The following is a 27,656-nucleotide window of genomic DNA, read 5'->3' as shown; positions in this document are numbered from 1 at the left end:
ATACATGATTGACTTGCAATACACCGGAACATGTGACTCAAAAATGTCATCTACTCCAACAAATGTCCTTGTGGCAAGACATACGTCGGTCAAACTGAACGTAAAATCAAAGTAAGAATGACAGAACACAAGAGCAATATACGTACTATGAACAATAAATCTACCATAGCTATGCACTGGCTAGAAGCTAATCATCAAATTTCTCAACTAAGATTTACTATACTTGAGATACTCCCACAACGCTGCGACATGGATCCTGTTAAACAACGTCTACAGGCAGAATTTTTTTGGATTAAAAAATTACAATCCCTGCAGCCGGCAGGGATGAATGACAGAATTGAACTTTCATGTTTCCTATGAAAAATTTTACAAATATTACAGACTATTTCACAGCTGAAGGATTATGAGTACTTCCTTCCCCCCATTATCATTGTTTCACCCTTTGATACCCAGCCAGTATGTTAACTTCAAACCTGTTTCACACACACTATTTTACAGACTTTTACTGTTTTAGTTTATAGATCATCACATTCTGTCTCATTCTCCTATAGGATGCTTTTTTAACTTTCCAATATTCACTGTGTCTTAATTTGTTTCCTTTCCTTGTGATATCATACCAAGTTCTTATCCTTCATTCCTTGCAGGGGTTTAGTAAGCCACTAATCTATTACACAGACCACGCCCATTTCTACATTCTTCCACTGCCTCACGAAACTTTATTTGTCTGGCACCTCTTGAAACTTCATTCAAACTCCTCTATTTCTATTTCACTCGAGCATCAACACACACGTGACCGGAACTCTTATCCAATGGCTATACACCGTTCTAGTTTCCATGGCTACCGCCCGGCATTAATTTCGCTAATTTTAGTAAATTTGATACGCCTTTCAGATTTCCACACACCATATTTTTGCTAGGTTCTTTCAGCAATTTTACTTAATTGTGTTTCTCTGTTACGATTTCTGTTTTTTTTTAAAAACACGCCAAATCATACTCCGATCACGTGATCGGACTCACGATACAAGAGGCCTCATGATTGGCTGTAAGTTTATTCCACCAACCCGGAACCCGGAAACGAATCAAGAGAACGTGTTGCTTCTATTAAGTCTGATCTCTGCTTGGGACAATCTTTCCCACGCTTAGTGCTATTCTCTCTCGTAGTTTTTCTTCACATTGCGAATGCTCCTAGCTTTCCCTACGAACTTGCTTGTCACTCCGCAGTTTTCTCCAACAGGATAGACACACTAATTTCCTCTTTTAGGCTATCGAACACGCCCTTGTGTCCTAAGCCCCGCTTACACTGGCTGGTCACTATCCTCTTGTTAGCCACCACTTATCTTTTGGTTAAACAACCCCATTGACTGCATACATGTTATATCTATTTTGAGTATGTAGCACTTTAACAATGTTATTATTATTTTTTAATTAATGCTACCAATATGTATATATTTGGTTTGTTACTGAATTTTAAGGTCCTGTATGTTTTCATTTATCTTTTGACAAGCCCCTGAAGAAGGGTTCTTTAACCTGAAATGCATTGGGCACAATATAAACAAACGATCATTCATGATTAAAATAAATTATCTACAACGCAAATTAATTTGAATTAACAAACGAATTAAAGAACAAATGTAACCAACAAACTTATGACTAATGGATTTTTGATTATACTGTTCAACAAGTTATTATTAACATCACCAAAATGAACGAGTGAAGAAACACCCGTGTTTCATGTTAAAGGAGCGCATCCTTTGTGGTTTGCTGATCACACAACTAACGCATAAGTACTGTGCTACCAGTTCCCTTGAGAAGAGAGGTACTCATCTTCACTCCAGGGGGTAGACGTATTTCTCCACAGTCAAGGACATTGGTTGATAACACGCTAGGTTCACGAAGAAGGAGCCCTGGCCTTCTGGTCAATCTGCCAGCCCCAAAGTGGTATGTTGTGAACTGCACCCCTCATTCGTGGCAGAACAAGAATCTCCTACTGTAATAATGCTTCCACATGCAAGTTGATAGTTCATTGTTTTATTCCTCAATAAATGCTAGCACCTCCCAGGAGAAATAACTTCTTCTTCAAGCTCTCCCTTCCAACTCCCCTTTCCATCATGACATTGCCTTACAGCATAGTATGCACATTCCACTCTCTGCTTTCATATAATGGCAACCCACAGTGAGAAAAACTATTAATATTCACTACATTTTATTATGGGGAGTTTTATATAAGGCAAACTTGAACCAAAGGTATTAGGGCACTTTTCATGAGCACCAGTTACATTACAGATGAACACATTCATTTTTGTTAGTCACATGGAGATTAAGTGATTTACCCAGAATCACAGGATATTGAGCGTCCCTGCTGAGACTCAAACCTGGTTCCCCAGCTTCGAGGTCAACCGCTGTAGCTGTCAGGCCACATCCTCTCCCGGAATATTAAATGTTCATCACAACACATCTCCCCCAATTAATATATATATAGAATGCTGATATGCAGTTTTCAAATAATGGGTAATACCCATGCACAGATGTATAGAGGATATTATGAGAACAACAAGAGTATATTTGTAGAATTAATCCATTTTACATAAGAAACACTCATATCTGACAGTTTTTTTTAATTATGCGACCAAATCTTCAAGTACATCCTTCCAGATTCTTATTTTCTCTAATATAATTACCTATGAATCAATCACCATCTTTCTCATTATTATCCAAACGATCACTCATATTATGATTCACCTTCTCATCCCCTTCCATTAACCATTTCGGATTCAATCCTGGAATAGGAATCCTAATTCGTCTCCTAAGGAATCGCAATTAAGGAATTGCAAAATTCAATGCACCAAGAAATCGCTAAATAAATTGCGATTTCTTAATATTCCTTAATTGCGACTCACAAATTGCGAGTCGCAATTAAGGAATACCTCCCCATTCATTCCTATAGGCCTAGAGGCCCATAGGAATGAATGGGAAGACATTCTCAATTTGCGATTAGCAATTAGCGAATCGCAAATTGAGAATGCGATTTCAAGAGTGCAGGGGACACCCTGTTGCACCCCTGAAATCAATCTGTGCACATATGTTGTGCACACACATGTCCCTAGGGCATGTGTGTGCACAACATGAAACTTTGAAAAATGCACAAAAGTGCATTTTTCAAAGTTTTCGCAAATTACCATGAGGTTCAACCTCATGGTAATTTGCTTCCCCTAATTGCGAAATCGCAATTTTTTAAAGTTTCATGCATTGCATTTAAGGAATCGCAAAATGCGATTCCTTAAATGCAATCGCAATTTGAGAATTCGCAAAGATTTGAGAATTCTCAAATTGTGAGTGCCTTCACCCTTCATGCATTCCAAAAGCAGATTTTGCGATCGAAAATGGCCGATTTTTGCGATTCGCACCGTTTGCGATCGCAAAATCCTTTGATGCATGTGCCTGTATGTGTACCTATTGTTACCCTTCCTCAATAATCCGGGAAGCTTGACCTTAACGACATCATCCACAGCCAGTTGAACATTCTTACAACATTGTTTCTTATAATAAGCTTTGTATGTGTTCTGGGCATCTATTAACCTTTCTTTGATTACATATGGTGACCAATCTATGTTCCTAGATTCAGATATTCACCCCAAATCATCATTTGAAAAAGGTATTCATTCCCTCCTTATTTCAAAAGGACTATGTCCTGATGAGGCATATGGAGAGCTCCTAAACACCTACACTGTATGTATTTACCCCACACACCAATTCCTACCTGCATTATTGGCTAACTAAATCGTATTCTTCAGCACTCAATTAAAACACTACTTGCTGCTGCCAAGGTTTGTGGTAATATCAGGGACTTAGTCTTAGTGTGTTCTGAATATTGAGAATGATATGGAAACAAATATGTATGACTGACAGAGTTTCAGGAAAAATAAACCTATTTATGTTAAATAATTTGCAGGGGTTACCATGTCAATTGATGCACATTATGGGAGTTCTTAGAAATCTGTTGCCAGGACAAAGTCTGGGGTCGCGAGGATTTGGCATGAAAACAAATTGTTAAAAATACCTAGAGGTATACTCAAAACCTACTTTAATAAAGAGAACCTCAGGTATGGTTAAAATATCAAATGTTGGGTTATAGCATGAAAACCGAATAAATCACTAAACCCCTGGTAAATTATTTTGTTACCAACATGTTTCGACCCCTACGCTAGCCTAGAAAAGGTCTCTGGTCTTCTTCAGGGTAAAAAACATCATAGTTAGTGCTATAGACACTCTGTGCATGCAAGGCAATACTCAACCCCTACCAGTCCCCTTGTGCTATTCGCAGCACCTGAGGTATGCTATACTACGGTATTTATGGTACATTGCGGGGGCGCAGTCTTCATAGTCACACATTTGTCAGAAGATCAGCGCTTCCACTATACCTACAGGTTTCCCCCTCAATGCCCTCTAGCAGGGAACAGTAACTGACACTTTTGACTAATGTAAGTTTCATGTTGTCTCTAGGCCAAAATTATGGGATCTGCAAACTCAAAACTGAATAAATCCAGGGCCAGAAACACCAGACCTTGATTCACAGTGGAGCTGGGACTGCTGACAGCTACTGCACCTGGTCTCCCACCTGCCCTGTAAACATCAACTCGGAGAGCAACTGATACCCCTCCCTCACCTGCTCTCTGGTTCATGACATCCACAGCGCAGGCCTCACAAAAGCCCCTGCACACATTTACCACCTGCTTCACGTGGGCCTGTTACATCCCCAGAAAGGGAAAGACGGGCACATTTGGTCTGTGCGTTATTCCCTATTCAGGGAGACATACAAGGTAATCACTGGACTTAATTGTGAGGTTACTGGAAGGAATCAGAGATGTTGGCCCTCTGGGAAACTGAGCGCTCAGGTTGTTTTTCTATCTATGTGTCGGAATTATTATTTTTCTGTTATTTAGCACTAATAAATTGAACAGACCATGATTGTAAACCTATACCTGATAATGCAGCCCACAGGAGAATGTGTTTGAAAACTGTAAAGCTATGGATACTATGTAAATCACTTTAGGCCTCTCCAGAAGTGGTGTTGAAAATTAACTTCCAGTCTTGCTTGACTTTTGGGCATGTTTCTGTACTTTTGGAAAAAAAGTAATGCTGGTGAAGATAGAGTTTTGCATTACCACCTTTACTTAGTTCATTTATTGTTAGTGCCTTAGTTTTTGCTTTTATGGCTATACATCACTGGCCACAATACTAGCCCATTTATCCTGGGTCAAAAAACTAGTATTAGATAAGAACAGCTTTAGCTATAAATCCAGGGCAGATAGAAATGGTATGCCAATGAAAGAAAAGCTATTTAATAAAAAGTAAACATCTTTATACTAGACATTTCATTCTGTACTTTTGCCACTTGCAGGGTTCTGTGGTTGACACGCTGAAGGAGGTGCGACCCACTGTATTTTTTGCGGTGCCAAGAATTTGGGAAAAGATTCAAGCAGAGCTGGTTGATATGGAATCCAAGTCATCATCCATGCAGAGGTCCATCAGCATCTCAGCCAGGGAGCCTAGACCGGCAACCAGCCTGAACCACAAGGATGGGTATGTGACCTGAGGCACAGCGATTTGTCAATTCATCTATTAAGTGGGGTTGTGGGGAGACGATTTATTGAAATATGACCACTTCAAAAATAGGCAGGCATTGGAGGAGCTTGACAAGTCAGAACATATATGTGGCAAAGTCAAAAGCACTGGTAAACCAAGCAAGCATTGGCAAAGCCAGTAGGACTTGGAAATCCAGGAGCTATTGGCTAGGTCAATGTTAATGTCTTTTAGCCGTGTGAATAGAAGCTCATGTGCTGTTCAGCATGGCTGAAAGGGAAGTAAACAAGCATTTACAATGCAATGGTCTCGGCATCATTAAAGGTAGAGCTATTGGCATTGCTCATGACATTTCTTTTTTTTTTTTAAATCATCAATGGCATTGTCATTTACATTGCCAATAGCTTAATAGTTAAACAAATGGCATTGTCATTTACAATGCCAATAGCTACACCCTACACAGAGCCACCCTCACACAGACACACTCAACAGCACTCTGCACTCTACAGCACGCAGCACTCTACAGCACGCAGCACTCTACAGCACGCAGCACTCTACAGCACGCAGCACTCTACAGCACCCAACACTCTGCACTCGACAGCACACAACACTCTGTGCTCGACAGCACACAGCACTCTGCGCTCGACAGCACACAGCACTCTGCGCTCGACAGCACACAGCACTCTACAGCACACAGCACTCTACAGCACACATTACTCGACAGCACAAAGAACTCTACAGCACACAGCACTCTACAGCACACAACACTCTACAGCACACAACACTCTACAGCACACAACACTCTACAGCACACAACACTCTACAGCACACAGCACTCTACAGCACGCAACACTCTACAGCACGCAACACTCTACAGCACGCAACACTCTACAGCACGCAACACTCTACAGCACGCAACACTCTACAGCACACAGCACTCTACAGCACACAGCACTCTGCACTCAAAATTACACAGCACTCTGCACTCTACAGCACACAGCACTCTGCACTCAAAATTACACAGCACTCTGCACTCTACAGCACACAACAACACTCTGCACTCTACAGTACACAGCACTCTGCAGCACTCTACAGCACACAACAACACTCTGCACTCTATAGCACACAGCACTCTACAGCACAGCACTCTACAGCACACAGCACTCTACAGTGTGTGTGTGGTGTGTGTGTGGTGTATGTGTGTGTGTGGTGTATGTGTGTTATGTTATGTTATGTTATGTTATGTTATGTTATACCGGGGTTTTGTATAGCATACGGCTACTCGGAAGAGTGTCCCGACGCTTTGAATTGCGCACCAAACTCATAACATAACAGGAAGAACAGAAAAAGGCAGAGAAAAAGGAAGCAGACAAGGCCAGAAAACTAAGAAGTAAAAAGCCAGGTTTTGAGCCCCTTCCTAAAAGCCAACAGGTTTGAAGTGCTGCGCAGGGCCACAGGCAGCTTATTCCACCACTGGGGCGCCAATAATTTAAAAGAGCGGCCTCCAATACGTGCTCTCTTCACACGAGGCACCGCCGCAAGAAACAGGGATTCTGACCTCAACGACCTGGTTGGATGGTAGAAGGTCAGCCTTTTTTGGAGGTATTTCGCTCCGGAGGCGTGCAAGGCTTTGTGTGCCAGAGTAAAGGTCTTAAAAATTATCCGCTTCCGGACAGGAAGCCAGTGCAGTGCTTCCAGGAGGCCCGAGGCTCTGGCACGGCGAGATAATCCAAAGATGGACCGTGCCGCCGAATTCTGGACCACCTGTAGCCGTTGAAGCAGGTATTCTGGCAGGCCGAGATACAGAATGTTAGAGTAGTAAATTCTCGAGCCTATGATCGCCTGCACCGTGATCTTCCTGTGTTCCTCCGATAACAGGGGGAGAAACTTACGCAGCATCCGGAGCAGGCTAAAGCAGGTGCCAGTGAGACCGATTACCTGTGAGCGCAGTGTGAGGCCATTGTCGATCTTAATCCCAAGGTTTTTAGCCACCTGGGACGAACTTGCTGGTGGAAACATGTTCTCAGGCCACCACACTTTCCAGTCCGGATCCGAAACGCACCCGAAAAAGAGGACCTCGGATTTATCCGAGTTGCACTTGAGGCTGTTATGTTGGAACCACTGAAACACAGCCTCAAGGCAACCCTGGATCCTACCTCCATCGAAATCCGCACCCCTCTCACAGGTGAAGAGGAGCTGGGTGTCATCGGCGTAGGAAACGATCTGAGCCCCGAAATACTCCGCCAGAGCCGCCAGAGGGGTCATGAAGATGTTAAATAGAGTTGGGCTCAATACTGAGCCCTGAGGAACTCCGACACCCAATGGCGACATCTCGGCGGAGCAAGCAGAAGCCCAGACCGTTTGTCGACGACCTGCCAGGAACGAACGAAACCACTGGAGCACCGTCCCCCGGAGACCAATCTCTGAGAGTCTTGCAAGAAGACCCTCATGGGGGACGGTGTCGAAGGCCGCCGACAGATCTAACATCACCAGCATCGCCCTGCCACCCGAATCCAGCACCTCCTTAATCGCCTCCGAGACTTCCAGGAGAGCTGTTTCGGTGCTAAGATTGGTGCGGAAACCCGACTGGGTGGGGTGCAGTAGGTCGTGGGACTCCAGGTAATCGGCAAGCACCTTGTGTACATGCTTTTCTATGACCTTCGCAAAAGCAGGCAGGAGCGAGATAGGCCTATAATTCGCCAACACCTCCGCATCCAAACCGGGCTTTTTGAGCAAGGGGATAATCATCGCTTGCTTCCAGGACTGGGGAACCACACCCTGTGCAAGAGAACAATTCAGCAGGGGGTTCACGTATGGATTAATGATGGCTGCCATTTTTGCCAGAAATTTTGCGGGGCAGGCATCCCGGGGGGAACCTGATTTAAGACAGGCCATCAGATCAAATGAAGCGGTCATGGAGAGAGGCGGAAAAACTGCCAAGTCCACACCTGCTCTGGGCAGGGTAACAGCGGCATTCTCCGCCCGACCGGGCGTCTCAGGCTCCTGCACAGGGAAAGAGTCCTGGATCCATTGGATCTTAGAGGTGAAAAAGTCCGCGATCGCCCTGACCCAAGGCGCAGGAGGGGGGGTCTGAGTTGGTGCCGCGCGTGAAATTGTAAACTCCCGTACAATGGCGAAAAGCTCCTTACAGGAATTGGAGGCAGCTTCAATTTTTCTCGCAAAATAAGCCTTCTTCTCCGAGAGGATGTCCCGATGATAAGCTTTCGCCAAGGACCTGTAGGCGAGTTTCGCTGTTGAGTCGTATTTCACGCGCCATGCTCTTTCCGCTACCTTGCATTGCCGACGAGAAGCCGCCAATGCTTCCGTAAACCAAGGGGCGGATGCACCCTTGTCAAGTTTGCGGGGGGGGGGTCTCAGAGGAGCAAGATCATTAAGCCTTTCTAAGAGCCAGGCCTGCAGTCGCTCAACATCCTCCTCTAAGTCCCCAGTTAAAACACAGGGATGGTCCGCACAAGCCTGAGCCAGCAGTTCCGGAGTGACCCGGTGGAGTGCCCTGAGTCCCACGGAGGCCTGTGTGTGGTGTATGTGTGTGTGTGTGGTCTTATGTATGTGGTGGACTTAGTTTGAGTGTTCGTTTCCTATCCTACACACTCACACACTGCCCCTACACATTCACACACTGCTCACCCTGCACACTCACACTGTTCACCCTGCACACTCACACACTGCAGTCAGTCACTCTGCAGTCACTGTCACTCTGCAGTCACACTCACTGCGCACACACACACACACACACACACACATATTCTCGCTCGCTGTAACATCTGAATGTTATGCCCCATTTTGAAGGACAACACTTGTCATATACACATTTTTTGCACAGGTTAAAATTTGAACCTTGGACTACTAGATTTTAACTGGTGTGAAGTTTTGCACTCGCCAACCAGGGGACTCTTAATCCAGGCCTTTGTGGCCTTTTACTCTGTAATTGTGACTGACGCTTCTTTGCATGGGTATTTTGGTTGTAATAAAGAAACAAAATCTAAACAACCTTTTTTTTTTCATTGTAAGAATACTAATTATGCCTGTCTTTGCTATGTACAAGTAAACAACGCCCCCTAAAATACTGTCCATTGTTCCATCGAAAAAGCATCTCTCTTCCTACCAGCTGGAACAGCATACTGACATTTTATAAAGCAAAAGTCTACAGATAAAAACCTGCACTACACCCCCAGAAAGGTTCCTCCAACTATCTACAGCTGTAGTGATCCTGAAGGTGAAAGAAGAGAGGAAGATTGTAGGCAATAAAGGAAGGGTTCTGTTACAAAATTACAATTTTTTTTATGAAAATGCATAAGGGGGGGGCTGACAAAAAACTTAAGCACGTTATATCAGAGGAGGGATAAAACAATTAGCCACCTTCCAGAGGAGGGGAGCGTGTCCCTGCGGCTGCCCTTCTCAGATGGCTGCTCCGTCTGATGTTCAGCCCCCTGCGGACAGCAAATAAAAGCGGAAGTTGCACCTTTCACCTGTGAAAAACGAACCCCTGTTATGTGAATGCAGCCGCTTGCTCGCTTGACGCCCGCTCTGGGGCCTCCCTTCAGAGGCGCCTTGCCGAAGAGGTTGCAGAGGTCCGGCTCTGCACTGGCTGCCTGTGGGGCTGCCCAAGGAGAAACCATGGAAACGGAATCTGACAGGGTTCCCGGGGGCCTGCTGCTGCCACCGACGCTTCCTTTGACTGCCTGATGAAGACATCACAGGCCAGGGAGAACATTAACACGCTTTGCATCACTTAGTCTGCGTGCGTCTCCGCCCCGCTCATCTGTTCTGCTTTTAATATGAGGTTTAAAGATCCTGCGCCCTGACAGACCTTGTATACCAAAAACCCGTATGACCACAAAATAGCCAATACCCGCTTCACCAAAACAGTGTTTTCGACTCGAGCCCTGCAGATTTTCATATATACAAATGCTGCATGTTTCTAATCTGGGCTGAATGTTTTTACGTGAACGGATACTGGAATGCTTTGTGGACCTCAGATTGCCATCGGCAGTGTGCACATTTTACTTTTTAAATATATGTGAGATTAATAAATATCATTACAATAAAATAATCAATACTTTTAACATTCTTGGTGTCACATTTTCAAAAAAAGCCACCAGAGGAGTCTGCCTTAATGTTCAACGACTTTATTTAAAATACACTTCGTAGACGTAATCGACAGTATGTTTGTGCTGCTGATCAGTTGGTAGCTTGCACATTGCACGGGGGAGTTTTTCTGGCATTACATATAAGCCATCCAGCTTCACTGCTCTATCGCATCATACTGATGAAACCCATACAGGGCAAACTCCCTCTGTGGTTACAGAACATCGTGTATTCACTTAGTATCTTAAAAACTGGTGAAGTCAGTCTGATTTTGCACCAAAAACCGTATCTCGACTGTCCGTGGAGTAACCTTCCGGTGCTAACTTTTTTCCTCACTCTTGCATGTTGACCGTAGAAAACAGATCCCGGTATGGGGATCGGCTGTATGCTTACGTACTGCTTTGTTGAAGAGGTGGGTCTTCAAAACGCTGCATCTCGGTCGCTTCTTTTAATTGTAATTGAATTTATATAGCGCTTACTACTCCTGACGAAGCGTTGAATGATCGTCGCCGATGTCACTATGCTGCCTCGGCTCGAACACGAGGTGCGAGCCCCTCGACCCCAGCTACCCCCACTGATAGACAAAGGCTAACCTGTGAGTTAGAAATAACATCTTGGCGACCAGGAGGGGAGCGCGCGGGGACATGAATGCTTCCCTTTGAAATCTTACAGCCGCCTCTGCCTCCTGCACCTCCGATGCATAAGGAGCTCGTTCACCTTGCAGCCAATGTGTTACTTTTTAATTATCACATAACGAGAGATCAGGCCGCGAGCAACAGTCGGAGACGCCTACCTCCTACGCACAGGCACGGCTTGCAACACCAGCGCTGAACACCAGTGTGCAAAGCCTCCTCCAATCACAGCGCGGCGCTGCCTGTGACGTCATGGGATGTCCCTGAGGTTCCCGGGCTCGTGGCGGACCAATAATAGCGCGGCTCCTCCAGTCGAGCCCCCCCAGGGCGACCCAATCACAGCGCGGCCGCTTCGAGGTTGATCGCGTGATACAGTTTATTAAACCAGCTAAGTTAGCAAGTTAATGGACACGACGGAGGAGAGCTGCAGCAGGGGGAGGGAGGAGGGAGGGGGAGGGAGGGGGGAGGGAGAGGGAGGCGGAGAGCGCGACGGAGGAGGGCAGAGGGACGAAATGGCGCCGCCGGCAAGCTCCGTGTTTTCGGATTTGGGGGCGTGTTCGGTGGGCGTGGCTAAAAAGTGGAAAGAAGCACACCGAACACACCTCCAAATCCGAAAAGGACGGAGCCTATTTGGAGTGACGGCTCTCTCCTGCAATGGCTGGCCTCCATTTAAGAAGCCAGCCAATGATAGAGAGGGCGGGATGAAGAAGCCCTACTAAGAAACATAAGACTCGCTACTTCCGGTTCTGACGAACCGGATAGTACCTCGCCCTAAAAAGCATTAAGTCTAAGTGTGAGTCATGTAGAATGGCTGTAGGTGTGAGCGTATGAATTAAATGGACTTGTAATAATGTTTTAATTGCAAAATCATTACAAGTAAAAAGATTGAGCCAAATTTCAAATTTTAAAATGCATTCCAGAGTATTCAGAAAGAACCCACCTTTTTTTTTTTTGCAGTTTATAAAGCACAAAGTTGACACAAAGGTATCAGAACGCTACACATGAGCACCAGTTGCATTAATTCACATTTAGGAACGGGGAAAGCGATTAGCCCAGAATCACAGGATGCTGAGCAAATGCCAAGACTCAAACCCGTTTCCCCAGCTTCAATGTGGCGGCTCAAGTAGTTACGTTACATCCTCTCCCCGTGTTCATAAAAGGGACTGTAACGAGGAAAGCCTTTCACAAATTTGAAGTCAAGCTTCTCCACTGTATGCGTAGGGTGAAAATAATAAATATGGGTGGTGACAAGCAGCAAACATTGCAATAATAAAACAAGACAGGATCTACACAGAATCACCGGATGTTAAGCCTGCCCGCGAGATTCAAACCAGGATCTCAGGCTTCAGAGTCGGGCCGATCAAGCAGTTACGCCACATCCCCCCTCACCCGCTCATAAAAGAAGGCATAAGGGAACGGTAAAGAGAAGAGCTTTTAACAGACTAGCAGGGAAGCTTTTCTACTGCACACACTTATAAGAAAATCATAATAAAACATGTCGTTTTGTAATCATTTGTGAAAGTGATTGTACTTTGGTCATAAATCAGATTTAAAGAACATGCATTGAAATCTGATTCATGTTGCAGCGGCGCAGCGCCGTCATGGTCCCTTCACATGTGCAGGGGAAAAGGTAGGTCCTCAATGGTCCTAAAGACGGGAGCAGTGAATGTTTACAAGTACCTGGTCCATGGTCTAGGGGACGGCTACATAAAAGGCATGACCATGCATGCCATGGACAAATGGGGACAAAGAATAAGAGACAGGCGATGAAGCAAGCAAATGGGTAGCCTGTGGGTGGGCTGAATGTTACGCACAACACCTCTTTTTGAGACAGCGAATGCACTGTCTAGCCAAGGCCAAAAAGGACCATTAATTGTTCCCCATACCGTTTTAATTTTACTGGCATATCAGTGCTACTAGAGCACAGACCAGGGCAAGGTAAGATCATGATTTTCTCTTTGGTAGTGGTGAGTCTTCGGGGATGTGGGATTTGTTGATAAATGAATCGACTCAGGTAGGCAGGTTCCTGAAATTTAATGTTACAATGGAGCAACCTGAGGAATACACAGCTTGCAGGTGGGACTGCTAACTCCATTGTACATTTTAGAATTGAAGAAAGAATACATGCGAGAACACAAAATAGTGACCTACGAATAACATCATGACTCCATAGCTTTAATAATAATAATAATCCACATTTGTAAAGCGTGTACAATCATCCGTAAGGTTTTTTAGGCGCTGGGGACAGTTGGAAAGATTAAGCACGCTATTGCCCAGAGTCACATGGTGCTGGGCTAATCTGCCGCCGGCGATCGAACCGTGATCCCAGGATTCCAGCGTCAGTCGCCCTGGCCACAGCGCCACACCTCTCCATTAATGGGTATACAAACTCCCACCTTAATTAACAAAAATATAAATATAACTAACAATGCTTCATAAGCGAACAAATTTCCTTGGCCTTTTACGTGGACGCCTTATATAGACACAGGGCCTAAACATATGATGACCAGTGACAGGAAGATTAGCAAAACTCCCAGAAACAGGCTCCTCACAGAAATGCAAATTCTGCACTCCCAATATTACCAGAAGGAATATCAAGAAAAACGTTGACATACATTACTTCTCACAACCAGTCCACCATTCTTCTGAATCGTCTTATCAGACACAGACACCCTCTTCAGGTTATAAATTCGGCCATTCCCAAGGTTCATTGTCTTATTGAAAGCTACAAGGACCTTGACTGGATCAGACCACTGCATTTCCCAACACAAAGGGCAACTTAATTTTGAACCATTCTCCTATTTTGAAATCACAACCTGTGGGGTTCCCTTTCCTTTTATCCATATATGATTTTGTTTCCTACTGATATCTTTCCACTCGTTCCCTGACTCTCCCGAAATCAACTCCATCCAACAAAACAGGGTTGGTTACTCTGATCTTATGGCCCTGCGCTTGTTTAAATCAACTGAGCCATGTAACCTACCTGGCTCACATATCAGTAAATACCAAAAGCAAGGGGTCAATTTCTCATAAAGCACATTACTACATAATCTCACAATTTGTATAGCAACAACTTTATTTTTGTTATACTTACATCCCATCTAAAAAGAGTATTTAATACATAGTAGTCTTCATAAACCTCATGGGGAGTCACTTCTATAACACAAGGGGTAATCAATAAGATTTCAATTGCAGTCCCACCCATTTTTTAAATCACTGTCCTTAAAGTTCACCTGGTTGGGTGGCCCCACCTAATTTTTGTGGAGCATTCCTTAAAGACCACTTTGTTTATTTCTTCTTCTTCATTCCTTTCTAGTACACCACACAAGGACCTGGATCTCATCTCCAAATGTTGTTAAACAATTGACCAAGATCTCAATTCAGAGTCCAATAACAGACCATTTTTCATTGATTTCTATAGCAATATGAACTTTTAGATCAAATAGGAGCTATAGTACATTTAAATCAACATCACATTCATCACATACTTTTTAGTCATTTCCCTCAGATATTGTTAATCCTTTCAAACGTTGCTAGTACTCTTATTGGATTGTTTTATAATGATACAATCACCATATTGAGACGAGCAACATCTAATTTTATGCTTGATGTAACTTTTATAGTCACATTTGTGGCATCATGTTTATCAGTTTACGGACTTAGGGTCACATGTACAAAGGTTTTTGTGGTCGCAAACGAGTGGACTCACTGAACCGGCCTGTTTACAAATACAGACATGCTTTTTTACATGTACAAAGCCCTATTTTTTAATTTGGTAACCTATTACTGAATTGCAAATTGTGTGATTGTGATATTAGCAATTCCCAATGGGTCGCAAACGAAGACCTACCTCATCAATATTTATGAGGTAGGTCTATTTATGACCCACTGGGATTTGCAAAATACCAATCATGTGCTACTTAGTAATCATAAACTATTACCTTTGTATATGTAGCCCCGAGGTGAGAAAAAAATTGACCTCTTAAATCTTATCTATCCATATTTGTGGATCTACTCAATTTTTTTAGTCCCATTCAGCTCCTTCTGGAGTCAAAAGACTAACTGAGGCAAGTCTGGTGCTGCACTGTGGCAAGTAGCTACGAACTTGCCCCAGCAGGCTTCCACATCTGTTGTGACCCTTTGTTGTCAACACGTGGTCAACTAATTGACCCTTGGAGTGTCTTGCTTCTGATGGGCTCGGGAAACAAGTTCTCCTTGAACTGGACAAAGAAGGCACAATCCCCTCTCCTTTGCTAGACAACAGGTTTAGCAGGTAAGTCAGTGGAGTAGCTCGCACATTGGCCGCTCGGGGTTGTCACTGTGCTTGCCGCCCTGGCGGGTAGCTGGTGAGATTTTTTCAATTTACTAACCCTTGGCAGCCGATTAAAGAGCACTGGGGTAGCGATTGCCACCCTGAGATGGCAGGTAAGAGCAGGGGGATGCTGCCGCTCCAAAATCTCGTGCTGCCCGAGGTGGACCCCCGCTACGCCACTCGGTGCAGTACTTCTTTGGTCCAGTTCCCTAATCTAACGAGATCTGAGTTCTGGTTGCCAGGAGTGTCTTTTTTTATGTTCAGAAAATGCCCTTAGGGTAGGATGTGTTGGTGGCCAATAGCCTACCTGGATCCCTCCCTCCTGATGACAATTTCCTCTGAAGGATAAGATACTTACCTGTAATCCTAGTTCTCTTCCAGGGGTATACTCATCAAAGTCATAAGCACTGAATAGTCCAGCCCACGTGCGGGACCCCAGAGCAATAGCCAATAATATGCATATATCTACACATATATATATACATGTATATAAATACATATAAATAAATATAAATACCCATATATATAGATATTATGCATATACATATACATATGCAGCCTGAAATACACCATACTAGGCTCAAAAACTGCCATTATTGCATGTAAAACTTTTTACATTTGCCAAATAAAGACATATAAATTACATTATATGATAATGTACAGAAGAAACACTGCCCTGGGTTTCTTTGAAACACACAACCTTTATTTTCAAAGGTAAAAAACAGGCAGGATCTGAGGTTCCGTGATTCTGAACCCGTTCAATAAAGGTCGTCGTGTCAAGACGATTTTGGTATCAGCGGACCGCAAATAACGAGTGCGGTATGTACGAGTGTTTTTGTCATGTTCGATTGATGGACACTGCATATTCAGGGATTTCGTTCGAACCTCCGGGTTCCATTTTGTGTACGGCAGCCATTTTGTGGTTGCCCTCACATAGGCCGATGACTACGGCCGAACGAGTCTTTGGGACACGTACACCTTTAGTTGACTTCTGTGTGACCTGAACGAACTGACTCTATTGCCCGAAGCTGACCTTGTTGAGCCAGTTCCTAGTTAGGCAGCTGGTCAGATAGAGATCAAAGAGCAGGACAAAACTGTGAATTGGAAGTGGCTTATTTGGATGCAAAACCTTAGAAACTTCCGATGCTTTGGGGCGATTGGAATGTGAAAATAAGCATCTTGAAGATCTATGGAGCACATCCAGTCCCCTTGATGCAGAAGTGGAATTATTTGATGTAACGCCAGCATTCTGAACTTTTCTCGCCGAATGAATTTGTTGAGACGTCTGAGATCTAGTATGGGCCTGAACTCCTTGTTTGGACCTTTCTTTGGAACTAGAAAATATCGGGAGTAAATGCCTTGTCGACGCTGGTTTCTTGGGACTAGGCATGGGCGGAAAATCCGTTCCGCTCGCGGATTTTGCGGATTTTCGGGAAATCCGCAATCCGCGAGATTTGCGAATCTCCCGCAAAATCCGCAAATCCGCGAGCAGCGGATTTTGCTCGCACTGCTCGCACTGTTCGCGTGAGTTTGCGCCCCGCGAATAAGTGCAAAAATTGCAGAAATACGATCTTAGCAAAACTGAAAGTAACTACTTACCAGGTTCAAAAGTTCAGGCTCATCATTAGTAGCCATTTCCTGTAGTGCTTCCTGAGGGGCCCCTCCAGAGTTCAGTTGCCAGTTGAAACTATTATGTGACCCTGCTCTGAACCTCAGAATAGTTACACATATGCCACAAAGGTCCTGAATTACAGCTAAGGGAGACAAGCAGGAGCCAGGCTGGAAGTTAAAATCCATTAATCAGCCCCTAATTCATTATTGTCAGTTGGGGCAGGGCAGGTGTTGTAACTAATTTTGCAACAATGAAAGCACTTAGCAAGTGCAAAAGATCACTAATCAGGGCGCACTAAGGAAGCAGGTGCCAGCTAAAAAAATATTCTGTGACACATTAATCAGCCCCAAATTAATTCAGGTCACTTGAGGCAGGGAAGGTGTGCTTTGCTTTGCCGAAAATATGTACACTGGACAACCAGAGGGTGTGGTGATGAAACAGAGGGTGGCATGGGTGGGCCAGAGGGTGGCATGAGTAGTCAGAGAGTGGCAGTGGTGACAGAAAGTGGCAGTGATGAAGAAGAGTGTCCCAAACAGGCTGGACACGTAGAAACAACAAGTTCGCAAAACTTGCGACCCGACAGGTAAGTTAGCAAATTGCGAAATTGTAAAAACCCTCGCGAACTGGCAGAAACACGGGCGAACAAAAAAAAAAAAAAAAAAAATCCGCAAATTCACGGGAATTCGCGGATTTTGCGGATTGCGAATCCGCAAATCCGCAAAATTCGCGAACGCGAGATCCGCAAAATTCGCTCATGCTCCTTGATGGCATTCTTTAGGAGTAAGGCAGACACCTCTTGTCTGAACAGATGAATACGATGGGTCACAGTCTTTTGAGGAGGAACGGAAGGTGGGGGGGGGAATTGAATCTGATGGTATATCCATTCCTTACAATATTCAGAACCCATTTGGCTATTGTGATGTTTGTCCACTCTTCCAGGCAAAAACGAACACTTCCCCACACCGGAGTGGGTAACAGGCCCATGGGAAGCACAGTGTCGGAGAATAGTTCCTCTTCGAATGCGTAGACTTTGTTGAGGATCTAGGAGTGCGCCTCCTCGAAGAGTGGCAATGTGATGATCGAGGAGAGGGTGAAGGCCGCCTCCTCTCTGATGGAGATTTTCTCGGAGGAGTACGCTCACGTCCCCTTGGAGAGTGCACCAACTGTCTTGGGGGCGATCTTGATCTTGTTGCAGGTCTTGTAGGAACAGGTGACCTGGAAGAAGACCTTGGAAGATTAATTCTCCTTATCTTCCACTCTTTAATATCTCCCAGCCACCTTGGCGAGATATTAGTCGTTGGCTGAAGAGGGGAAGGTGCTCTCGAGGGATCTGGAGAGACCTGCACAATCTGTAGCTCAGGGGAGGAATAGGAACTCCCAGAGGACACAGTAGGAACGTTAGACCGGTCTTTAGACACCGTTCTAGGCCTCTTAGCTGTAGGAGAAGCCGACGGCGATCTCCTCGACGACGATCTCCTCGACGCCGACCTCCTAGGTGATGACCTCCTCGACGGCGACCTTCTCGCCGATGATTTCCTTGGCGACAACTTCCTCGATGGCGATGGTCTCTTAGGCGTCAATGTCGTGCGCCTCGACGGCGATGGCTTTCTCTGCGTCCTATGTCTCAACGCCAAATGGCTGGGGCTCTTTGACGTCAAAACCTCTCCTGGCCGGTTAGACGTCGACAACATGGTACCTCTCGACGGAGACCTTGACTCCGAGCCTCTCGGCGGTGACCGTCGACGTCGATAAGACAACGTCGACTCCCAACCTCTTGCCGCCGTAGGCGAGCCAGACCTGGACCGCCTACGCGCAGTAGACCTCATCCTCTGTCTTTTCTCACCTTCTTTTGACGGCGAGATCTTCTTCGACGGTGAGGGATGCTTTGACGTCGACGGACGCCTAGACGGTGATTTGGATGCCGATTTTGAGCACAGAGGTACCTTGGAAGAAGATCTGTCCCTCGACGTAGTGGGAGACCAATGTTTTCTCTTCTCCCCTTTGTCCTTGCGCTCTTTGTGATGAGAAGAAGTCTTCCTAGAGTGAAAATCTTCTCTTCCACTCACTGTTCCTCTGTCATACAGGGACTGCAGCCTGCTCTTCTCCCTCTCCCTGAGGGTTCTGTTGGAAAACTTACTGCAGTGACAGCAGAGTTCTGGCTTGTGGGAAGATGGTAAACAAGCAATACAGACTGAATGAGGGTCTGTCTTGGCCATTTTTTTACCACAGACCGGACACTTATTAAATAAGGCCAGCATTATGACTGGAAAAATAGGCAAAAACCAGGAAAAAAATGTTGAATTAGTCAAACAATGACTAAAGACGTCGAGTAAAGACGAAAAATTTAGAAAAATACCAGAAGAAAGTGATAAAATATCACAAACTGGCGAGCTCAAAGCTCCAGGATCCTCACAGAAGGTGCCGGAAAAAAGAACTGACCTAACTGTCACCGGTGGTGCATGATGGGAGCCTGGAGGCTCAGGGAGGTCTTAAAGGCACGGCGTCAATTTTTCAGTTGTTACTATGCAGCCTATCTAGGCTAAATCTGCCTCTATGATCCTGCCTGTTTTTTACCTTTGAAAATAAAGGTTGTGTGTTTCAAAGAAACTCAGGGCAGTGTTTTTTCTGTACATTATCATATAATGTAATTTATATGTCTTTATTTGGCAAATGTAATAAGTTTTACATGCAATAATGGCAGTTTTTCAGCCTCGTATGGTTTATTTCAGGCTGCATATGTATATGTATATGCATATTATCTATATATATATATATATATATATAAAAACACGAGTTGCCCCAAATGAAAACATCACACCAGCAGGGGTTACCGCACACAGCCACCGGTAGCAGAATCATCCAGTCATCCATCCAAGGTACGTATGTGACTGCCAAACGCGTTTCGAGCGGGTAACGCTCTTGATCACTGGCTCTCCCCAAATTGTGCAAGAACAGCGGTTTTAGAGTGGAACACACCTTTATTTAAATATTAGTCCCGCCTCCATGGGCGTCAGCAAAGCAAGGCATCATGGTCTATGTAGTATTGCCCATCGCTGCTTAGACCAATTAGTTCCTTCAAAAACCCGGTTGGGCACCGCAGTTCAAATTGAAAAGTTCACTAAATGTCAACCCCAGTGGGCACGGGCTCTTGGAGGGCTGCTGGTGATTCCGCCAATGAAAATCCGGCGGTTAGGCCCCCTGCTCTCCTCACAGCGCTCGATGTCGAATGCCAAGGACCCGCAACACAGCGGTGGGACATCCTAGCGGCCAGGCTAGCCGCTGAATATAGAAAAACACGAGTTGCTTGGAGATTTGCAGTGGTGAGCAGGTTTGTCATCGTGCTCCCACCCCATTATGGATGTTATTTTAAGGAAGCGTGACTGCAACCACTGGGTTAATGAACATTGGGGTCCTGGATGGCAATATATGGACTACCTTAACCAGCATGCCATGCGCCTATTGGGGCGGGACCTTTGATCCAATAAAATCAGTTGTTCTTACGAATGCAGTTTCCTGCTTCTTTGCCAGTGAACAAGAGCTAAACAGAGCTCGAAACGCGTATGGCCTTTGGGATCACGAGCTACCTGTCTCACTGCTGACGCTTGCGAGGTGGTGTGCGTTCATCCTCTGTGTGTGGCGTTCTCATTTGGGGGCAACTCGTGACTTATATATATATATATATATGTATATATATGGGTATTTATGGGTATTTATATACATGTATATATATATTCACTGAAAAAACCATAGGTTATAGACCATATATAGTTAGGAATTTGCATTTACAAAACCATGAAAATTCACTGAAAAAACCATTGGTTATAGACCATATATAGTTAGGGATTAGCATTTACAAAACCTTAATTTACTCGCACAAAACCATAGAAATTCGCATATATAGTTAGTTGCAATAACTATACATCGCGCACCCGCAATCCACTGCTGATGATGTCACATATTACATCATTCATGACATGGTCAGTGACATCACTGATGACATCACTGATGACATCTCAAATGACATCACTGATGACATCTCAAATGACATCACAGTGCGGCGCCCCTTACCGTTTCACTCGCCGTCCAGTTGAGTTGCGCCCGCACTTGCTGCTACAGTAGGCCGAAGGCAGCACAACGCGCCGACATCCGGATGGCCTCGAGGTGGTGTCCAGCAAGTTGCCGCACTGGTGTGGCCATCCTACATTGCTGCGCCGAAAAACGGTGTGGGGAGGCGGCGCAAACGGGCCTCTCCCGCCTCCCCAGGTGGAGGCACCTCATCTGCAGTGGGGCGCCTCTTAGCGTTTCACTCGCCGTCCAGCTGAGTTCCGCCCGCTCTTGCGGCACAGTGCCTCACCCACCATCCAGTTGAGTTCCGCCCGCTCTAGCGGCACAGTGCCTCACCCGCCATCCAGCTGAGTTGTGCCCGCTCTTGCGGCTACAGCGTCTCGCCCACCATCCAGCTGAATTGCGCCCACTCTTGCTGTGCAGCGATAGGCGGCTGCAACAGGACTCTCAAAATGGCGGCCGGTTTTTTGGATTTGGGCCTGGTCCACTAAAATGGCCCTGGGACACCTTGGAACTCAGACACTTGCCTGCTAGGGCATGGGCCCCATTCCCGAAAGCGTCCCCTCTTTTGACTGATTGTTCTTGTTGCCTATCTCTTCTGTTGTCATTTAACGGAACCTTTTTGGACCTCCGACCGCTGGTTGGTGGAGACATTTTGACTATATCCTGGACCTGCCCGGCCTCGCCCAAAATGGCGCCGGTATAAATGGGACTCGTAACTAGGCATGGGCGGAAAATCCGTTCCGCTCGCGGATTTTGCGGATTTTCGGGAAATCCGCAATCCGCGAGATTTGCGAATTTCCTGCAAAATCCGCAAATCCGCGAGCAGCGGATTTTGCTCGCACTGCTCGCACTGTTCGCGTGAGTTCGCGCCCCGCGAATAAGTGCGAAATTGCAGAAATACGATTTAAGCAAAACTGAAAGTAACTACTTACCAGGTTCAAAAGTTCAGGCACATCATTAGTAGCCATTTCCTGTAGTGCTTCCTGAGGGGCCCCTCCAGAGTTCAGTTGCCAGTTGAAACTATTATGTGACCCTGCTCTGAACCTCAGAATAGTTACACATATGCCACAAAGGTCATGAATTACAGCTAAGGGAGACAAGCAGGAGCCAGGCTGGAAGTTAAAATCCATTAATCAGCCCCTAATTCATTATTGTCAGTTGGGGCAGGGCAGGTGTTGTAACTAATTTTGCAACAATGAAAGCACTTAGCAAGTGCAAAAGATCACTAATCAGGGCGCACTAAGGAAGCAGGTGCCAGCTAAAAAAATATTCTGTGACACATTAATCAGCCCCAAATTAATTCAGGTCACTTGAGGCAGGGAAGGTGTGCTTTGCTTTGCCGAAAATAATGTACACTGGACAACCAGAGGGTGTGGTGATGAAACAGAGGGTGGCATGGGTGGGCCAGAGGGTGGCATGAGTAGTCAGAGAGTGGCAGTGGTGACAGAGAGTGGCAGTGATGAAGAAGAGTGTCCCAAACAGGTTGGACACGTAGAAACAACAAGTTCGCAAAACTTGCGACCCGACAGGTAAGTTCGCAAATTGCGAAATTGTAAAAACCCTCGCGAACTGGCAGAAACACGGGCGAACACAAAAAAAAAAAAAAATCCGCAAATTCGCGGGAATTCGCGGATTTTGCGGATTGCGAGTTCGCAAATCCGCAAATTCGCGGATTGCCAATCCGCAAAATCCGCTCATGCTTACTCGTAACTCCTTGTTGTGTACTGGTTGCCCAACCTTGATATCACGAGATACGTATGCAGTTTTGAAGCACATGGCGGGCGGGGACGAGTACTGATTGAACATTTGGACATCCCTATTGATATTAAGTTCTGATGTGTTATTGATTACTGTACTATTGAAAGTTCGAATTAACGTCACCCATGGTACTTGCCCGCAAATGTATATCTAGATAATTTTATTGTAACTGGCCCTGTCGTACTTTAATTATAAAATGTACGTCCACCGATTCCGCAACTGTTAGACACCTCAGTTCTTGCAACCTAATGGCCCGCCCGTTACGTTCTTCTACAGTGTAAATGTCCCCTCATCATATACGATTCCAGTTTGCTCCGTGGCCGGCCCACGTGGTTATAGGCCCGTATTTGTATACTGACATTTTCACAATAAAGGTTTTTAAAACAAAACATGGTAGTAGTACCTAGATTGGTAAAGTTTTGAATAATAGCCACTGTTTTCGAATCAGTAAAAGGCAAGTGAAATAAAGCAGCCCGATTTCATGACGGTTAAAAGGTATAATACGCAGGAACGCAGTAAAGATAAATGGTCAAGGGCTGTTGTGTTTTCCACTTCTGCAACATAAAGTGATCGATAAGAATCCGATATTCATGCCTATCAGCGACTAAGACAGCAGGCTGAGCCTCTTTTGTTCAACGGCTCCCTCATGGGATGAAGAAACGCCCTTTTTCTCGAAATAGGAATATTTTACTTGCAGGACAGTTGTAAATTTCCCGGGAAAATACATTAGCCTGGAACATTGTTAGTGATAAACTGTAAATGCATCTGGGTCAGAGTGAGAAAAAAAAAGGTGGGGCTTTCATCATTTAGGAAATAAAAATGTTCGAAAGCAATGAAAAGTGTTATTTTTAGGTCATATGACCAAGCCTTCCATCATTAGAAAAACAAAAGTAAAATGAACCAATGAAAAGTTTTATTAACAAGTCACATGACCTGTTATGCTTACGTTACGCACTGCGCGCCGCGCCCTGGATCGCTTCCAGGAAGCTGCGCCTCGCGCACCGGAGCACTTCCGGGTGCGCTAACGCGGCTCGTCATATGACGCATTACGCGAAAACGCAGATCCAGAATATAGTCAAAATGTCTCCACCAACCAGCGGTCGGAACACAACCCCTTTCAGCAGTCCAAAAAATTCTGTTAAATTACAACAGAAGGGACAGGCAACAAGAACCATCAGTCAAAGAGGGGAGGGCAAGTTCTTCTCTACCGGGTCACGTTGGGGCTCCACCGGAACTGATCGAATTGGTAGTCTACAGTGTTTCTGGATGTTTCAGACTGAAGCTGGCGTCAGCATGAGAGCACCACCATCTCGTGGCTACGTCGTGGCCATTCCGCGAGCAATCATGGCAGTCGCTCCCCACCGGAAGTCTACGGGAGTCGGGGGTCCCGGTGACTGTTTTAGAATCTTCAAGGCTGAGGGGACTCTTTTGGGAATGGGGCCCATGCCCTAGCAGTCAAGCGTCCGAGTTCCACGGTTGCCCAGAGCCATCTTTAAAACACGAAAATGTTTTTACCTACCACGTACTTGACATTTTAAAGCTTTTGATATTTGCTATTAAAAAACCATTGAAATTCACTGAAAAAACCATAGGTTATAGACCATATATAGTTAGGAATTAGCATTTACAAAACCTTGAAAATTCACAGAAAAAACCATGGGTTATAGACCATATATAGTTAGGAATTAGCATTTACAAAACCTTATTTTACTCACACAAAACCATTGAGATTTCATATATAGTTAGTTGCACTAACTATATATCGCGCACCCGCAATCCACTGCTGATCATGTCACATATTACATCATTCATGACATGATCAGTGACATCACTGATGACATCACTGATGACATCACTGATGACATCTCAAATGACATCACTGATGACATCACTGATGACATCTCATTTGACATTACTGATCACATCACTGATGACATCATTCATGTGATAATACGGTGAACCTCTTCAGACTCTAATATAATCTTACATACACTCAGAGTAAATAGACACTCACAGACTGCCACTCATCCATGGAGTTACTCACACACCTAGTCAGTCATGCAAAGAATCAATCACACTTCCATTTCCTCAACTATACAGTTATACACACCTTACTTATTCAAACATATACTAACACATATTTACTCTCTTATACAATCCCTGATACAAGTTCACAATGATCCATACAGCCACTCACAAATTCACTGGCTCTTATGCGCAGTTATTTATATATGTCAACTCTCACATGTACTGTGTTTTACACATGTACTTACTTTGACATGTAGCACTGAGATATCCATTCACTCACCAATACACTCATGCACACAGTCGACCGCCCATACAGCTGTTTCCACATGTACTTTTGAACCCATACATCTAGTGAATCAACTGCTCACACATCTATGCACAGAGTCATACACCTCCCAGCCACCCACACACACACTCAGTCTCCCATACAAATACTTGGGCAACCAATCAATAACCCATATACTTAATCATAAAGCTACTGATCAACACATGCAGCAGTTTACAGAACAACAGATATAATGATGCACAAATTAAGACAGTTTAGTCACTAACCCATGCACTCAGTGAGACACATTTAATCACTCACTCATACAGTCAGTCATGCACCTACTAAATCCTTCATCCAGACACTTATACATCTACTCATTCTTCAATATGTAAGACATATTTTGACTTTTCAGAAACATACAGTCACTGGATGTTGTCATCAGTGATGTCATCAGTGATGTCATCAGTGATGTCACTGATCATGTCATGAATGATGTAATATGTGACATGATCAGCAGTGGATTGCGGGTGCGCGATATATAGTTAGTGCAACTAACTATATATGAAATTTCAATGGTTTTGTGTGAGTAAAATACGGTTTTGTAAATGCTAATTCCTAACTATATATGGTCTATAATCCATGGTTTTTTAGTGAATTTTCAAGGTTTTGTAAATGCTAATTCCTAATTATATATGGTTTATAGCCTATGGTTTTTTCATATATATATATATATATATATATATATATATATATATATATGTGTAGATATATGCATATTATTGGCTATTGTTCCGGGGTCCCGCACGTGGGCGGGACTATTCATTGCTTATGACTATTGATGAGTATCCCCTGGAAGAGAAGTGTGGCATCTGGCTATCCCAGGATGCACCATTCTGCCCACTCTCAAGATGACAGGACTTCTCTCTCAGCATACAGAGCTCCCTAAACCTAACCCAGAGTTATGGCTACCAAGGAAGCTACATACCCCTAAAAAAACAGTTTGGTAACTGGTTTCCCCTTTCCTGTCCCTAGTGCCAGACTGTCTACCTAGACAATAGAGCTGCCCCTCTCCCACGTGTTGGCCCTTTGCCTTTCAAAGGCAGCTTCTCCTTTGAAGCTACCCTTTTGGGCTAACACCTGTGTAGCTTCTTGCAAGTGAGAAGTAACACTATTCTTCCATAAAGTATTCTATTGTCAACTTTTCTGGGAGTCATTTCACACCTACCCAGGAGGGCCGAAAGCTCTCTCAGGAACAAACCTTGATAAGGGCACAGGAGACTAAAAGCAACAAAGTGGCAACGTCATAAAAGTTGCAAACTACAAGTTACATTAATTTTGACTTAAAATTCAATCCGGCCTTAGTGTACGCGCTGTTTGATAACTTGGAGTATCAACTCTGGACGCACTGCCTATGAGTTAGCACAACTGAGGGGTCAGCGCGGAACCCTGCAATTGGGCGACCAAGCTTTTCCACAGAAAATATGATGCTATGGTGTTTTTACTGCCAGAACATGTAAAATACATGTTCTGCTTTTAAAATATGTTGCACCCTGCTTCAGGGCTTATTAGGCTGACACTGGGTTTACTTACACATATTAAAAAGGGTGGTTTGGTCTTTGCTATTCTGTTAAATGACAAGTTGGTCTAGCAGTGACACAACGTTCACTGAGTCTGCAGTGGAAGACTGGGAGACATGTTTTTTACCTTTTACACACCCAGGGTGGAAAAAACAGTGCTGCAATCCTTGGGGTGATCCACTATCTTACAGGCTCTGGGTACCCTGGGCACCATATGATAGGGACTTGTAAGTAAGTTAGCAAAAGCCAATTGGGTAAAAGCCAATTCAACAGATGGGTTTCACTGTCAGGGCATTGCCATTTAGGTCTGGTTAGCAGGCCTCAGTGCACTCCCAGATTAAAAAAACAGCAGCATCAGTCCAAAACCTTGGGAATGACCAGATAAAAAGAAGCATTATCTCAAATTCCTAGACAGCCTACAGTGGTTGTGGACTTGGGTCCAGAAGAGTTTTAATTTTGGCATATCTCTGTGATCTACCTCACATCAAAGGTTGCATGCGATTTTGAAAACTCTTGTCATAATAAACCTTTCTCCTGATCCTTGTTATTATGATATCTGGGTAGTCTTTTCAATCATGTTGCTGCTGGCCCCATGCCAGTCAAGGGTGGGCAGGCTAGAAATAGAGTCCTCTCTGTGTTTAGCAGAACATCAGTCTCATCAGCTGGATAACTAGGATTGCTGTGGGCTTGGGCCTCCCCGCTGAGGTTATGT

The 27,656-nt window shown here is 44.7% G+C and overlaps 1 protein-coding gene across 1 annotated transcript in view; it reads left to right on the top strand.

The window, feature by feature from the left end:
• The window catches only part of LOC147725883 (long-chain-fatty-acid--CoA ligase ACSBG2-like), a 661,758-nt gene that overhangs the window by 441,804 nt on the left and 192,298 nt on the right, over nucleotides 1-27,656 (top strand). The window contains exon 8 of the mRNA XM_086962812.1: nucleotides 5,399-5,580. Within this exon, the coding sequence (XP_086818938.1) occupies nucleotides 5,399-5,580 (182 nt within the window). The remainder of the gene's footprint in view (nucleotides 1-5,398; nucleotides 5,581-27,656) is intronic.

This window comes from Lissotriton vulgaris, chromosome 3_1 (genome assembly GCF_964263255.1).
Source record: "Lissotriton vulgaris chromosome 3_1, aLisVul1.2, whole genome shotgun sequence".
NCBI classification, from domain to species: Eukaryota; Metazoa; Chordata; class Amphibia; order Caudata; family Salamandridae; genus Lissotriton; species Lissotriton vulgaris.
This window is presented reverse-complemented; position numbering and strand designations above follow the sequence as displayed.